The sequence below is a fragment of the Passer montanus genome, unplaced genomic scaffold, assembly GCF_014805655.1.
Source record: "Passer montanus isolate IOZ18808 unplaced genomic scaffold, ASM1480565v1 scaffold19, whole genome shotgun sequence".
Taxonomy (NCBI): domain Eukaryota; kingdom Metazoa; phylum Chordata; class Aves; order Passeriformes; family Passeridae; genus Passer; species Passer montanus.
Window position 1 is genome coordinate 4,799,392 of NW_024366480.1, and position 17,577 is coordinate 4,816,968.

Below are 17,577 nucleotides of genomic sequence, written 5' to 3' on the forward strand. Positions count from 1 at the left end.
AATCAAAGCATCAAAATGCAATGTTCAGCATACACCAAACCTTTCCCCCCAAAGATTATCAGCAGTCCAATGTAGAAATTAACAAGAGGTTAACAAGAACACAACTTTAAGAGTCAGAGCTACCTAACAAATATATCACGTCACTTTCATGTTTTTCTATGGATTTGGAAACAAAGTCTATATGACAAGCAAAGCAATTTTAAAGATATTTAAGAAAAGTAATTAGAATCCTTTTTAAAATTTTAAATAATATTTTAAATAGAACACAAAAAATTAAAATACAAGGAACAAGCCCTGTTTTGGCAGGGCTCACATACTTGTGCTGTAAGTGAAATGACTGACACTGTGAGAACACTCAGGCACCCCTGCTACAGTGCTTTGCACCAACCTTACAAAAAGTCTGCTTGCCTACCACATATGGATTGCTTGGTAAACTTCTAGAAGAATAGCAAATGAGGCAGAAAATAGCTATTTGGGCTAATGGCAATTGCAGTAGAGTTAGATTTGTTGCAGACTTTATCTGAACAGCAAGTGTAGTACACTCAGAATCAAATCTAAATACATAACATGACTAAATTAACACTGACAAGAACCTTTACTCTTCCAAGTTGAGTATATAGTGTAATTAACACTATCAACATATTTAAAGTAAGAAGCAGAGAACTTCTAAGCTAATTGCACAGTTAAGTCCAAACATTAGTTCAAAAGCCCAAGAAAAGTTGTAGTCAGTGGAAAATTACATTTGATTCATTGCAAAAGAAATCGATAGTAAAATACTACTAGTAAAATTAGTAAGTACTGCAGATCTGAGCAGATGAGATTCTCAGTCCCTGCACAAGGCCATTTGAGTCATTAGGTCAATGCTGCTTAAAACTGCAACTTGTGAGCAATTAGAAGAATAAGCTGCAGAGAGAAGATTTCTTCAAATGATGGCATTGTAATTACATTTTATAAATGTATGTGTTTAAATTGAGAGAAAAAATGCTTAAGGAGTCCAGTTACACAATTTGGGTGTAGCCTTTCAGGTTTTTAAGCACAACTTGCACCATGAAACTTTCCTGACTGCTTTTGTATGTTAGTAAAGAATGTCTCATTTTAGACATTTTCTGTAATAGATACAAACTATTGCTTTCTACACTGACTTTCAATTACAAGGCAAGCTGTTCAACAGCAGCTTAATCTTTAAAGAAGTTTTTCAAAACGAGTTCAACTTCCTGGCTGCAAAGAAACTCATTATCACATTGCAACTAAAAATAAATTTCTCTTTAGAATTTCCTCTTGATCATCTCCTGAAAGATACTTTTGATTCTGAGAACTGTTACACTTGCACAGATACACCTTACATCGAGGAGTCACTGCTCAGACATTTATTTAACTCTGACAATTCACAGATTATTCAAAGTCTATTACAAAAGCCTCTACCTACACTGCAGTATAGACTGAAAGACCAAAGGATTCTGCAATTAGTACAGACTTACCACAGAACTGTCTTTTATGAAAACTTCTTATCTACATAATTATTTACATTTACTCTGAGCTACACATTACTTACTATATGGCATTGATGCACTGCTTGCTATTGAAGATGCATCACTACAAGTGGACGCTGGGGATGGTGGAGGACCCATCTCAGTTTTCACTGGTTCCTGTTTGCTTTCAGGTCTAGAATAAAAGTTAGTACTCAGAATGAAGAAAGAAAAAAGTGAAATCTTTTCTGTGACAATGGACAAAGCACCTGTGTATGCCAGCATTGCTTCTTTAACAACAGCTTAAAGGAGTAACTCCACACTTGCAAACAACCATCCTAACAGAAAAGGCTATAAATCTTGAAGCTGGGGATGGTACAATGCTGCTTCATCAGGGATTAGCTTTTTAACATTAACTAACATTAGCATTTTAACATTTAACATTAAGAGCAGAGATGCACTATTACAGAAAATAAACATGATGAGCTTTGTTTCCTTCATTTGAGGAAACAAAGAATTATTAGCTTTATACAGTAACCTGAAACTCTGGAGCTGCTAAACATTTTCAAGCTTTACTTGAAATTGTTACATCTGTTTTAAGAAACATTTAAATGGCACCTGCCAACCCAAAAGATTTTTCTTTCAAACTATGGAGGGGCTCAAACAGACCTGTTTCATCTCACGAAGAGCCAGGAAACAGCTGGTTCCATTTTCTGCTATTAAAATATAAAATCTTGGAAACCTTATGAAACACTGTAGGCAAGCCTTCATTTAATACTCCTGCATTTCACATGTACGTAGTGCTTTCACAGAAGTGAGACACCTTTCCTACAGTGAGCATTTCTGCACATCTAGCTAAGTTTACAAGAAACCTAGTACCTCATAAAGATCACAAAATTTTCAACATTACAAAAATCTGACCTTCCTTTTCCATTATTGCCCCCCAGTTCAGGAGACTATCATGTGAACAATCTGTGTACACATGCATGTGGGCTCCACACTTACTTTGCCTCAGTAGTTTTGCTGGCCTTCTCCATGTTTTTCAAGCTCTCAGGGGACCGAAGCTGAAAACGACAGCTGTCATTCATGTTCCAAACAGATTCCATTAGCACACCAACTTTAGGAATTCCAGCACTGATTGAAAAAGCAACTGCTCCAGCATGATAGAGGGGGTTATTTCTTAAACACACCTGGAAAAAGAAATATTTATTTCTATGAGAAAAATTAATTCTACTGAGGGAAACGGTAAGTATGTTATTTTCTTGATGCAGTAGTCAAAATAGAAAACTTATGGAATCAGGTGAAGAGGAAAGTCAGCATTACATATGGAAAAAGAAGCTGTTATGAAATTCACAGCTCAAAGCAACAGCTTTAGCATTGAAACTGTTTAACATATAATATTTAGATGCTCAACCACAAAAGGAACTATGAATCCAATAACAGAGACTCATCACAGTGACAATTAGAATGGCTCTGCAATCAAAAGAAATATGGTCCCTGGGAAAGGGCTGCTTTGTCTCATATTAGTTCTAATACTTACAAAAAAACAAAATCCTCTGTACCAGTTATTAGCCTTTTTGGTAAAGGCTTCAAACCAAAGGTCTATCACACTGCATAAATAAATCAAAACCCAGATATTAATAGTGCAGGCATTTAAATGCCTCATCATTTACAAAGGTATTTGTTCTACAGGGAATTGTATTTCTATACTTACTTTCTCTCAAAATACAGAATCAGTAGGTAAGTTAAAATAGAAGTACTTTGCATAAGTACAGCTTGTTCTGTGCAGCAAGAGTCATACTTGTAGAACAGCAACAATACTAACAGGACACTGCCACACACAGCCATATCATTCAAACATACTATTTCCCATTACTGCTATCACTTTTGTGCATAATTTTTTGTGCTAATTAATTTTGTTGGGTTTTTTTAAGAGCACGTTTTAAGCTCATCATATAGCATAGTGAAAATGCCACTGCTGACAGCTGTACTTGCCTGGGTTCCAACAGTTATGTTTGGCATAGAGGAGATACCAGCACTAGACTTCGGCTTTTTATTCTTCGCTCTGGCCTTTTCCAGCATTTTCTTCCTTTGGCTGAAAGGAACTACACCCCTGTGGAAAAATGCATGTTATTTTAAAAAGGCTGTGAAAGAAAAGCTTTGTTCAGAACTCTGAAGAGTTTATTCCTTCTGCTTAATGTAATAATGAGCAAACATTCAAGTGTGTGTGCCACCTTCTCCAAAATTTCAAAGCACTGCAGAAATGTCATCTTTTTACATATGTATCCCAACTTTCCAAATACACCTCAACTACCCCAATTTATACAGAGGAGGAGGAAGAGGCAGAGCACACGACTTAGCACTTCATTGCCAAATGGCTTTCCTTCCAGTCTGAAGTGCTGCAAAACCTCTGTCACAAGTGGTTTACTCCAGTCACAGCTTTCAAGATGCAGCTTGCCTCTCTGAACTTGTGAGTATCTTTCCCACAAATAGTGATAATTTCCAGAATTTGCATCCTCTGAGGAATGTGATTTTTATTTCCAAATTCTAAAAGCCTCACTTTCTCTCTGGAGACATGGCTGAAGGAGTCTGGGGCTCTTACAACAACTTCCACTGCGAGAGGGGGAAAAAAACAACTTCTTTTGTAATTGGATCCGCTTGGTTTAGTTGAAAATCATGCCTGCATACAGAGTTAAGCATGCTTATTATTTTGATACTTAATGTTTCAGTCAGTAGCTTATACAGTTATAAGCTTTGATTCAAAAAGCTCTTTCATGTTAAGTAAAATGTAAAAAGCATCAGTCCTGTGAAAAAATGGAAAGTGGAATCCTGTCTCATGTACTACAGATCACTGTACTCAGGGTATCAATAGTAACAGAAGCTTCTGTCTGTATCAATCTGGTAACACAAAATCACCACAGCTGACATTTAACCAGAAAAAGACACATTACATCATTAATTGCTTCCAGAGACTACATGTAAACACTAGTAAGTATTTTTGTATTATGCACAATTATCCCAGTAAACATGGATGGTTCTAACAGCCAAGTATCTCCAGTGCTACAGCTTAGCAGTATCTATACACAGAGTAATTCAAGTGTGCCATGTCAGCCATGACATAATGAAAGAGCCAAGAACCAGAAGTTTACAAGTCTAGCTACAAGTCTACTTAAATATTTTCCAGAGTTAATACAATTTAATGAGAAAGCTGTTTCATACAATTAATTTTCAATGCTCTCATTTCCAGCTCATCATCGAGTATTGAGCTCATCCATGCCTCTAAGCCACTTGAACTTTAGGCATGATATACAATGCAATGATTCCTGGCACACTGAAAAATAATGCATGCTGACAATGCATTAGTATTACTCAATTAATTCCCTTAAATTAGAAACTCATTGCAGAGCCCTTTGAAAATACTGTTTTTGAGGGTTTGTTTTCTCCTTTGTTTTGTTTGGGTTTTTGGGTTTTTTTGGTGTAAGCTTCTTAATAATGAAGCTATTAGTTAAAATATTTTAACTAATATTTCATATTTTATGTCTGAAAAGGTTATATTTTAACAACAAACTCCAGAGGAAGCATTTAATGTTATTTCCCCCTTCTTTAAGATTTAGACCACAAACTAACAGACCAAATCTTCTAACAGAGCCAGACAGAGGAACATCGACTTCATGTGTGGGAAAGTTTGTTCCATATTTATAATCTGAAAGACCCAAAAGGCATAGAGAAGATTATTCTCTGATCCTGAGTAGTACTGATACATGTGAATGATAAAGCACTTATATCTCCTAAAAGAACGACCTTATTCTGTTTAAGATGTTATAACTGGATCCAAAAGCTTTAGGCATTAAAAAAGAGAATAAATATGTTTTATAAAGGGAGCCTAAGATCAAGTGCAGATTTACCAAACTCAGAACAATGGTGGCTCAGCAGTTTTAGAGACATGGAGACATCCAGAGCATCCACACTGTTGTACACAAACACAGCACTTACTTACCACCAATACAAATTGTTCTCTAGCTGAGCACACGTATAAAGAGCACAACAATGTAAAGAAACAATCCGCTCTCCCTGAAGCTCTGAGTATGTCTGTGCAGTGTGTTCTAATTTAGAGGCTACGGAGCTTAAAGTTTCATCTACCCATGTAGCAACCTAAGGGAGAAGGAAAGAAAGGAACAGACAAGGTAGGGAGGGAAAAAAAAGAAAAAGAAAAGTCGCACATCAGTTGCATCTTTAATGTAATATTTACTGGTTTTGAAATGGGGGAGGGGGATATATCACAAAACAAATAAACAATTATACCCTTCAGAAATTTATCCCCTAATCTTTCTTTCCCCAAAACAGAGTTTTCCAGAATTGTTTTCCCCTCTATTTCCAGTCCTCAACCTTAACAAAAAAGGTTGAAAAAATAACAAAGGAGAAACCTGTCAAAGTATATGGATGTGTTGGTGTCTTTACCAAATCAATTTCAAGTTCACTCTAACTGGGCTGAAAAGCATATTTAGCTAACTTACATCACTGAAAGCTTCAATGTCCTTAATTTTTCTACTAAATCTCTACAGAACATTAACAAGCTTCTCTATTCTCAAACCAGAGTGAGTTTCTACTGTAAAAGCAAAAACTCAAGTGTTTCATATAATCAGGCAACCTTTTCACTGTTTCAACTCTAAATCTGATAATTATCTTTTTAAGAAAACGTTTTGCATTTCATGGGGAGGAAAGGAAAGGAATGAGCAAACGAATTGAGTACTTTCAGGTGCACGTAAAGCTGAATAAACAACTTCTCTACACTATACTGCAAGCAATTGAAAAAACCCAGCTTTGTCAAATTCAGCAACCAGCAAACATTTCATACCTTGTTATTTTCCGTGGCAACAGTTGCTCTAATACTATTTGCAGAAAGGAGCACAATCTTTTCATTGGTTAACCCCAAGAACATGGCTCGTGGATGATGTAGTGAAGGATTCTTTAGGAACAAAAAAGTATTTTAGATATTCAAAGCATATAAATAATTCCAATGGGGAATATTTAAAGCTATACAGTACCTGTGCATTTCTGTAAGGCTCTGATTCACTCCATTTCCACTGATAGAGTTCTCCTTTACTGCTAACAGCCACAAGCTCAGAATATAGAGCTCCAATAGAAATAAACTTTGTTCCATCCTACAAACACAGAAATACGAAGTCTAAGACAATTATATTATAAATACATCTATAAAAACATATAAATGCAAAAAAATGAACTTGGAATTTATTTTTTTTCAGAGCACCCATGATTGCTGAACCTGAAAATAAAGCTTTATCCAGACTGGCTCAAGATCAGCATGCCCCCTCACACAAAACATCATTGTTTCTGATGAAGTATGGGAATAAAGAAAGATATTATTTCCAAGACTTTTAGCAATAGCATATACATGGCAATTAACCTGGACAGTTTATTAAGAGCTTACATGGTGCTTTAAGAATACAACATGGCTCATAAAATTAGATATGAGAAGATCTTTTGACTTGCGATGATGAAAAACAAAATTCTGCATGAAATTACGGCTGTTTGAAATTAACAAAATAGCAGCATAATTCCACTATTCCATTTCTAAGTATAGTCAGGAAGGTATTTTCCAAGCTACCCAAGAAATCAATTATCAAATTCACTGTTTTATCAGTTAAATTATATTTTATCATTTATCATCTTACCTTTCACTTCCGAAAGTAAGTAACTGCAAACAACATCCAGTTTTTAAAAAATCAGTATGCACCATTATAACCTGACATGCTGGGAAAGTTTCTAATTATTGGTTATTCCTCTTGCCCTTTTCTCCTTTTAAACATTTTATCAAAACTCATCTGGTATCTTTCTACTACTTAGACGGCATCAGGTTGTTCATTTGCTTCATCCTACACCTACAGGGACCTCAGAGGTCTGATTTCCTTCCTCTTAGACTGGGTTTTGTATCAATGCAACTATACAATGTTACAACCTCACTTTTACAAATTCCTGTTCCTCCTTGCATTGAAACAGATCTCAAACTACAGAGAATTTGAGTGATTTCACAAAACATGAAATTCTGTTTACTGAGAAACATTTGTAATGTTTCACTGCTCCTCAGCAAGTGCAGCTGTAGGACAAACATGTTCTTTCTGAAGTTCCATACTACTAATAATTTTTTTCCTCCACTTACAGCTTCATAAAAAATGAAAAAAAAAACAAAACCCAACTTAAACTAGTATAAAATCAAATGCTGTCTTGTGCAGGTACAGACCTGAAAGATGATACCTGGTCTTCTCTGCAGTGGGCATCTCCCCAGATCAGTATATTTAACTGACTCTCATTACAATACACCATGTTTAAGTACTTCAGCCATCTGAGGGGAAACTGAACTCAGGGAGCCAATAAAAAAGTCCCACTATCCAGTACATTTACCTGTCCTCGAAATTAGGAGACTTTTCACCACAGAAGTTTAAAAGTGGAAACACTTTTAGTTTCCTAAGTCTGGACTTACACTATTTTTTTACTGTTTTCATGCCCAGAAGTGCACGTTCCAAAAGGTGTGAATGTGTCCTTGAGTGACACAGGATTCACTCAATACAGCTCTTACCAAATGCTCACCAGTATTTTGAGAAAAAGAAAAGTAGCAGGAGGAAAGGACAGAAGCAATCACAAGCAATTATCTTTTATAACCTGATAAAAGTCTCTAGAATTTGTTAAATCATTAGAGAACTATTTTGTTCTGGAGGATATCTACCAACATAGCAAAGAAGTAACACAACTGCTAATCCACATCATGACTATTAATACATGCCATGGCATAAACATTGCACATTCTGAGAAAGAACTGTCATCAGAACCTACTGTAGCCTAATGAGATGCATCTCTACTTCATCAGCATACACGAATCTTCAGAAGTTGGCTGGCCTAATGCCTCAGAGTTAAGTAGGAAAGGCAATTAATTTTTGCTCCAAGACACTAATTTTGACTTCTCATCTTACTAACATATCTTTTAAAAACAGCTTTGTACCTGTATCTGAAACTGAGTATTAGAGACCTGCCAATCAAATTTTTTCTCTCCCTTCCATCAAAATATTAGCAGTTGTGACCTAAGTGCTGCAGGATCAATGCTACATTCAGCTCCAGAGAGCCATTCAACCAACTGCCCAAAGATGCAAAACAACACAACAGCTGTTTCTGTAAACCTGAGACTCAGACTCATGTTCAACAGCAAATTCTGATTTCAGACCAGAGAAGTTAACACACAGGAAGATGATGCAGACTACGGACAAAATCTCAAGCAGAACACACCTACTTGAAAAAAATGAAGGCTTGGTTTGCACCTAAATTACAGCCAGGCAGGGAAAGACCACCCACACTTGCCATTCCTACACTCCAATACACACGACTCTGATACACGTGGCACAAGACTGATACAGTGCAAGTGCAGACTGACAGCACTACAGTAACAAGATTTATCAGCACAATGTACTCATTGATTTGGATTCCTGAGCAGCTGATTATGTTTATTTGGTGGAGAAAACACAGCACCTGAGCAACATGTCTATACACTGTCAGTCTCAGACTGCTGGTGAAACTGATGCACTTGGGAGCACTATCAGCTTTCTGAAAGTTTCACCAATGCCTACCAGGCTGGTACTTCACCTCCCACAAACAAAAGTTAACAGCCTTCTACAGAGTTCTGTCCCAAGTGCCAAAGGTCAAAATAATGAAAAGCAATGGAAAAATATTTGCAAACATGACTGGTTCTTTTGTAGTGATTTCTTGTGTGCTTTCACTTGCCCCCTAGCCTACTGTCTTTCCAGTAACCTTTCAAGACCCCCTTCTTATTTTCCAAAATGGAAGAGACATACAAACTGACCTCTCTGCTAAATCACCTCCCTCAGGATTTTCCCCTTGAAGAATTTCTGTTGGAAAATACCACCAGAAAAAATTCATGCTGAATTTACAGCAGGAAAAGACACAGAACCATTTCTTATGAATGTTCAGCTGAAGGAAATGACAAAAAGTTCAATTACTTTTGAATACAAATGGAAGGCCTTTCCAGTAAGACACCTTCATTTAACTGGAACTCCAGGAGCTGGAGTTTATAGGAGTGCATATGCAAACAGGAACGTGGGAAGCAGTTCAGTGTAAATAAACTGCACAAGCATACAGTTAGATATCACAGCAAAACAAACAAAAAAAACCCACACCAGTAATAATGGCCATAGTAACGTTACCAAAACAAAGATGATGAGTCAGTATTCCAAATGTAAACTACACTTATTCATTGATGTTAAAATTCCTGGAATGTCTCTCTACCAAGCCAGATTTTCTCATTCTAAGATAGGGGAAAAAAAGCTGCCAACTTTCACTGACAGAGAAGTTCAATGTCACTAGACAAGGAAAACCAAAACCAAGCAAAACCAACAACAAACCCAAAACAAACGAAGGGAAAACACTTTAGACATAAAAGATCTGGTGGAGAGCAACTACTAGACAAACATTCTTTTCAGGTCTCTTAATTTCTCAGTCTGAATGCCCAGAAGAAGACAATTGCATCTATAGTCATTCTGCTGTTAGCAGAAATAAGCTTCTATATTCAGCTCTGTTTTCAAACTTTCTAGCTAGATTTAGTCTGAAATGAACAGAGACACAGAAGAAGAAAGTGTGACAGATCAAAAAAGCAACCTCATCTGTGAGGTGGACAGACACAAATGGGAACACTACAGCAAGTCAATAAAATTGGTCTACTAAACATAGATCACTTCCATTCTTAGGAAGCTTTTTGGTTTGGTTGGTTGGTTTGGGTTTTATTTTATTTAGGTTTTTAAAAACTCATCTCCCCAAACATCCAGGTAGTTCACAAAGACAATGACCACAGATATTCAATTACCAACATATAGCTGCTGTTTCTACTACTTTTACCTCCTGAGGTTATTACTTCTTGTCTTGGAAACAGAAATAGTGTTAAAAAGAAAAACAGCTAATCAAAGCCAAAGGATTTTGAAGGAGCAGCCAAGTTACTGATCAACTCAAAACACAACTGCAAATAAATGCAAATTTTTTACTATTGTAGTTTAAAAGCACAATCCACTCAAACTGAAAGTATCTCTAGAAATAATAATGCTTATCAAAAAATGTTTCCTTGATGCACCATAGTTTAGATTTTCAAGAGTTTCCTACTGCCAATTAAATGCTTTGAGCACCCAAATAAAAGAAAGAAAGAAAAAGAAAACCCCAAGCTTTATGATCTACAGCAGTATCTTGAAAATAGACAGAGAAGAAAATAAAAACAATAGTAACAGAAGTGTAGCTATAAGGGTGTCAATAACTACGTAATTTAACTAAATGCATAATAAGGAATATGCTTTATTACATTGTCTCACAAAACTAAGACATCATAGTCAAAAAGGCAACTCACAGTATTTATTCAGAAAAAAAATAAACAGATCAATTGCACAGCATGCAAATAACAGATTAAAAAATTCCATACCTTATCTGGCCACCACTGCAAGTCTTCTCCTAAAGAAACAGGGCTTTGAACAGGTGTATTCTTCTTGTCCAGGTTTGGTTCCCCTTCCTTACTTGTTGAGCCTCTTTCATTATCAAATGAGGCTCCATCAAGCCACCTTCGTTCACGCAAACGTAAAACGGACTCACGTTCGCGCAACAGCTCAGAGTCTCTCTCTAAGGGAAGAAGGAGAACTGGTATGCAATTGGGTCACACCAGTGGGATAAAAGTAAGCCACTCTCTAGTAAAGACCCTTCAGGATGCAACTAACAGCAGTTTAATCTACTCACACAGATTAAAAATATAGTCCTGACATGCAACATTCAACATATTAACTCTTTCAAGAATATGTACTTCAGAATCACCAAACATAAAATAAGCTAGAAATAAAGGCTTACAGTTTTGTGCACTATGAAAAAATGCTAGAGAAATTTCACTTACATCATAAGAGGCCAAATACATTTTACATTTCTATTTCAAGTTTTCTAGTACAATATGCAATTTTGTAGTTTTATCAATGTAGTTACAACAATAGAAGAATCTTAAGTCTATACAGTCTGTCAGATAGCTTTATGCAAACCAAAAAAGAGTATTTATTAGAGAGTTTCATAGCAACTTTCCCAGAATAAACAGTAATTTGGAAAGGTTTAAGAAAGCAAGCATTAAAAAAAGCTCTCATACATGTTTGATAATCCAACTCCTTTCATTTAAAGCAATATTCTATAGGACTGGATTTAATAAATTGAAGTGCATCTGCTTGGAGTAGATTAAATGAAAACTTTTCAAGAGTCAGAAAAGTTTTTAAAAGGATCCTGACAGAAAAATGTTCCTTATCAAAATGCTTCCCTTCCAACTGGCCTATAAACTGCCTAAAGCCAGTATTCTGCAGTTCGCTCACAAAGAAAAAATTTTTAAATGAGATAATCAAACTAGCTTTCCACAAGTCAACTATGCATGGGAAAAAAGCACTAAGAAATTTGTGATAACATCTTATATAGAACAACCACTTATACAGAATAACTTTAGAAAAGAAAAAAAAGGAGGAATTTAGAAGGAGTTATGTCAGATGCTGAATGCACACATGCACATAAATGCATTTAACCTATGAAGTACCTCACACTCACAAAAATTAACTGGAACTATAGATACGAGATGACTGCATTATTATTTCATAGTTTCAATGGATTACACCAAGTCTTGGGTCTTTTAGACATATGGGGAAGTTTTTACATAAGCCAAATACACCAGCCAGTCTTACAGAAGTATTTAATGTAAGTACTGTACTTACTTTCTAGCAAACATCACACTTACCCCTGACTAATAATTTTGTAACAGGAACTTACATGTTCAGCAATTAATATATTAAAACATGTTCATGAAAGGCAACAAAACTGTACTAAATAAACAACCACACCAGAGGCTGGATTTACAGTTTGGAAATACTCTAGGTATTTGTGGCAACAGCCTCAAAAAGATAAGAAATTGCTGCATTGTCTGTTATAAATTTTTCAAGTGTATAATGCTTAAAAGAAAAAATGCCCTAACACTGCTCAAGGAGCTTTTTTTGTCACCTGCCAATAGTTCTCCTTATCCAACTATAAAAATGCTTCAAAAAAGTAAAACTTAGATTTCTTCTCCCTCCTTGTTATCTAAAGTTCCTCATTCTGTAAAGGTAACTTCTGTCATGGAACAACTAAGGAAATGTGAAGAACAGTGTACAAAGAATGACCCAAAAGAAAGAAAGAAGAAGAAGAAGAAAGAAAGTATTAAGAATGCTGCATGTCATCGATTATTACGAATTTTTGAGCCAAATTATATATTGTATCACAATTTATGTATTAGTAGGTACATACACTACAGTTTAAAATAAGCTTAACATGCAATAATTTTATAACACCTTGCAACACCAATGATCAACAATTATATTTTTAATATATGACTATCAACATTCTTGCAGAACTTACCTGCTAACAGTCAGAATTCATTAATAATTTTGATGAGCAGCAGTCTACTGGTCTACTCTGTATTTGACAACATATCACAGCCTACTTTCACATTAAATCAGCATCTAAACCACTGGTGTGTACTATCACTAGCTTTTCCAACACCAAACTACTTATTACAAAGAAAAAAGGTGCAAAATTACCTCTGGATGAGCCTAGCCTGGAAAGTGATGAGCGCCGAAAGGATGGATAACCAAAGTAACTAATATCTTCTGAAAACATAGCATCAGCATCAATAATGACACTTGGGTGAGCAGAATGTATGTCAGCATCCAGAAGAGACATAAGATCCTCTATAAGAGGAGACAAGGATCTTAAGTGAATAATCAGCTACTTAAAACATCAGCTAGAGAGACCATCAACTAAACAAACATCGAAACAAAAAAAAAATCCTATCTATTAATTGAATTTCTGCTCTTCAGATTCACCAGTGCAAACTCATGTGCCTCCTATGCAACCACATTTACAATCAAGCTTGGTGAGCTAGTGAACAAAACCAGCTTCCCTTCAAGAACTGCTCTGTCACTTACCTAACTACATTTCCCAAACAAGACGTTCCCAAAACATATTGTTCTGTATCCCAGAAATTCAAACTTGTGACTGTCACTTGAAAGAACAAAGCACTAAAGACATTTACACACATGTGCACACATACTCATGCATATGATGCAGAACTCCCAAGATGACCAAGATGACCTAGAATGGAGGACAGAGCTGATGGAGAAAGGCGGCCTTCGCACAGCCACGTCTCTGATGCCAAAGACTGCACCTTTTTCCATGCAATGCTTCTTTCAGAGAATGATGTACTCATTTAATTCACAAGCTAGCAACTTGCAGCTCTCAGTACAAAGCTTTAAATGGTAGCTACATGAACAACAAGTTATCTGGAAAGAGCACAGTGTTTTAATACCATGCAGATTAAAAAAAGACCGAACCAAACCTAAAGATTGAACTTAAATTAAATACTGTGACTGCCGTAGCTTCTGTGTTAGAAAACTTGAGTTTCCCTGGAGTAATGATCATCATTAAAATGCAAAACAATGCTCTCCCAGTAACTAAACTAAAGCTTCTATCCACACACAAAAGAGGCTACTGGAAATTCATGTGATTTATTGAAAGCCAGCAATACGCTGTCAAGACAACTGAACCTGACCACCACCTTACTACAGAAGGTCAGTCCTACTTCCCTCCTTTATCCCTTGAGACAAGAGGGGATTTCTAAATCTACAACTAGTGCATTCACCTGGCTTGAAACAGAAGCTCACTGGGTTTACAAGTAAGGTGGTGATGGATCTTCAGACTGACTTAATGGAGTAATCAGAGACCCAGATGTGGAACTTCACCACACGCTGCAAAGCTGACCAGACCCCACTGCTTGCTGCTAAAGAAAATAGTTCTGCCCTTCCCAAACCTTCAAGCAAATCCAATATTTAAAAAAAAAAAAAATATTAGGCTCCCCAGATTAGGTTTCACTAGCCCATAAAGGCCCAAAAATCTGACCCCCATGCAAGGGAATGGCAGGATAGTGCCTTCTGGCAACAGGACATCAGCTTAACCCACCCCTGAAGCTCATGTGAGGCTCCCTTCAGGAAACCTGAAAGGAGCACAATTCCTGCACATCCAGTTCTCAGCCTCTATCTCATAGGCATAAAACAAAACAGTGGCCAGAAAACAAGCATTTTTGACTGCAGAATCTGATTATTATGGGTCTTTTTCTCAGTGTCTGGAATGAAACAGAGGGAGGAACCTGAAGTAGAGGGTATAAAAAAACTGAAAAGGAGACAAAAGTCTGTTTTTAGAGCTGGTGTTAATTCACTTAAGACTTTCACATGCCTGCAGATCAGAACATTCATCCTTGTACTTCTAAACTCTCATCTACAGGAAATGTAACACATACCACTGACTGTCCACAGAAAAACAGCACTGCAAACCAGTGAGCACAGTGGGTTCAAGGCAAGACCTATAAAAATGCTTTTTGCATTCATTAAGTAATCCACTCAAGTGTAGGCTATGCTTCTAAAAGCACACCATTTGGGACTCTATAGTTTTGGGACTCTTCACTTTAGGAAGTCATCCATGACAGACTGCTTGGAAATCTTAGAAAGAAAATTGACATTTGGCAAACAGCAATCGCTTTAGCTAAAACAATTCAGATCACTCAGAGAACCCTTAGCCTGCCTGCTACTGGCTTTTCACAACTATAAAGCTGCAGTACAACTCACCTTCAGTGTCAACTTATAAGTAACAATTTTCAGAGCTGGGAACACAGACAAGATTCTGTTGTATTTCCCAATATTGACATAAATACTGCTCCCTCCTCCCACAACCATCTTTTCTTTGGTAAGCTCCAACCCCTCCATACTCTAGCAACTAGTTCTGGTATCTTCTGGTGAGTATCCAGAGAAAAAAAATGTGCGAAGAACTTTGATCTCTTTCTAGGAACCAAATTGCCCAGTACAGAAAAGAACTTTCCACCCTCATTCAAAATGGACAATACTACAATACTGGATTTTTTTAAGATAAGCTACGTGAGAAATCCTCTTGACAGAAAACACACACTAACTTGTAACACACACACACACACACCTTCCACCAGGTCAGGCATCTTGAGTTTAGCTGTGTTTCCAAAAAAAAAAAAAAAAAAGGTAAAAATTCAAGTATCAGACGTAAGAACCAAAACTATGTGGCTTTGGGCTAAATAGGCATTAAGATGAGTAACGAAATGAAGCCTTTTCTTACCCTCTTATTTCAGCTTCAAATCAGATTTTAATTTTCTTCCAGTATTTCTGAAAGAGATCCCCCTTCTTCCATTTTCTATATCAGCAAAGAAAGGTGCTAAAACCAGTAGGGATAGGAGCCAAATCCACTCCCCTTCAAACATCACTGGAATTTTTTTAGCGCTGTGAAAACACAGATACTGCAAGGCTACATCCAGTTTAAGAATCCAGTTTTTTAAAAAATGAAACAAAACAAAACCAAAAAAAAACCATTCTCTATGTCTTTATTTTCCTGCTCTTCAGACAAATCCCATGGGATTATATCATTCATCTCTTACGTTGTGTTAGACCAGAATCAGCCTGCTCCCCTCACATCTAGGTGCGATACTTCTGATGAGCCTATTTTGTAAGAAAATACCTATGATTATCTACTAAATACCAAAGAAAACTGGAAGGAAAAAGATATCCAGTTCAGATGAAAAAAAACCCCCCCCAAAAAAAAAAATAATAAAATAAAATAAAAAAAACACCTAGTTTTCAGTACGCACATAAGCAGCAATTTGAATAGCATTACCACCTGATTCTGATTCATTAACTGAAGTTGTTGCTTAGATCAATTCTGATCTCAAGTAGAGTTCACTTTAAACCTTTTCCCTTAAGGGGGCAATCATAAATTCTCTCCCTTCTTCTCAGCTGCACGCTTTTATGCAATGTTCAACTATTCAATGTGTTCAGTACCTCCTCCTCTTTCAAGTTTGGATTAAATTGGCAAAACTGTGACAGTGAAGGGAGAGAAACATTTGTTTTGGTTTCCTAGGAAACTAGACTAAAACAGAACTCCAGAATTCATTCTTGATAATTATTCAAAATATTACCCAACTTCAAGTTCACAAAAACAGAGAAAAAAACCCAACCCAACAACAAAGAAAACCAAACCACAACAACAAAACCACAAAAAACCCCCAACCCCATTATCTAATTGTTTTCCCCAAAGGCAAACCACTGAGCTGACCTAGTTTTCAGTATGCACATAAGCAGCAATTTGAATAGCATTACCACCTGATTCTGATTCATTAACTGAAGTTGTTGCTTAGATCAATTCTGATCTCAAGTAGAGTTCACTTTAAACCTTTTCCCTTAAGGGGGCAATCATAAATTCTCTCCCTTCTTCTCAGCTGCACGCTTTTATGCAATGTTCAACTATTCAATGTGTTCAGTACCTCCTCCTCTTTCAAGTTTGGATTAAATTGGCAAAACTGTGACAGTGAAGGGAGAGAAACATTTGTTTTGGTTTCCTAGGAAACTAGACTAAAACAGAACTCCAGAATTCATTCTTGATAATTATTCAAAATATTACCCAACTTCAAGTTCACAAAAACAGAGAAAAAACCCAACCCAACAACAAAGAAAACCAAACCACAACAACAAAACCACAAAAAACCCCCAACCCCATTATCTAATTGTTTTCCCCAAAGGCAAACCACTGAGCTGATCCTACACTTTGCTGCAGCTCCTATTCCCCTCCCTGGAAGCCAGCACAGCCTGCTGTGATAGCAGCCCATCTCTCTCCTCTGCACAGCAGACTGGATGTTGTCAAACCCACGTTTCACAAGTCCCACTAGCAAGAACCCATTGTACCATGCAGAAGTTACTGAGCAAATATGCACTCCTCTGAACTGCACAAACAACAAAACTTTTTAACATCTACAGCATCTCTATTCCAAATATTAACAGAACATAAAGCCCTCAAGAACCCTCTAATACAGCCTGGTGTGAGCCTCACAGAGGCTGTCAAGTCTTTCCTATGTTAAATGATCTTGTTCTGTATATTTTTACCTTGATTATTCTCCTTATGTATTTGTTATGAAAATAATGTACCCATAGTCCTC

General features: G+C 36.6%; 1 protein-coding gene across 1 annotated transcript in view; it reads right to left on the reverse strand.

Moving 5' to 3' along the window:
* Positions 1-17,577, reverse strand: part of UBR5 (ubiquitin protein ligase E3 component n-recognin 5) — a 77,328-nt gene that overhangs the window by 43,899 nt on the left and 15,852 nt on the right. The window contains exons 8-15 of the mRNA XM_039706354.1: positions 13,115-13,264; positions 10,951-11,144; positions 6,512-6,628; positions 6,322-6,432; positions 5,464-5,618; positions 3,462-3,579; positions 2,472-2,656; positions 1,553-1,662 (exon numbers count right to left, since the gene is read on the reverse strand). Coding sequence (XP_039562288.1) covers positions 1,553-1,662; positions 2,472-2,656; positions 3,462-3,579; positions 5,464-5,618; positions 6,322-6,432; positions 6,512-6,628; positions 10,951-11,144; positions 13,115-13,256 — 1,132 coding nt within the window. The 5' untranslated portion in view covers positions 13,257-13,264. The remainder of the gene's footprint in view (positions 1-1,552; positions 1,663-2,471; positions 2,657-3,461; positions 3,580-5,463; positions 5,619-6,321; positions 6,433-6,511; positions 6,629-10,950; positions 11,145-13,114; positions 13,265-17,577) is intronic.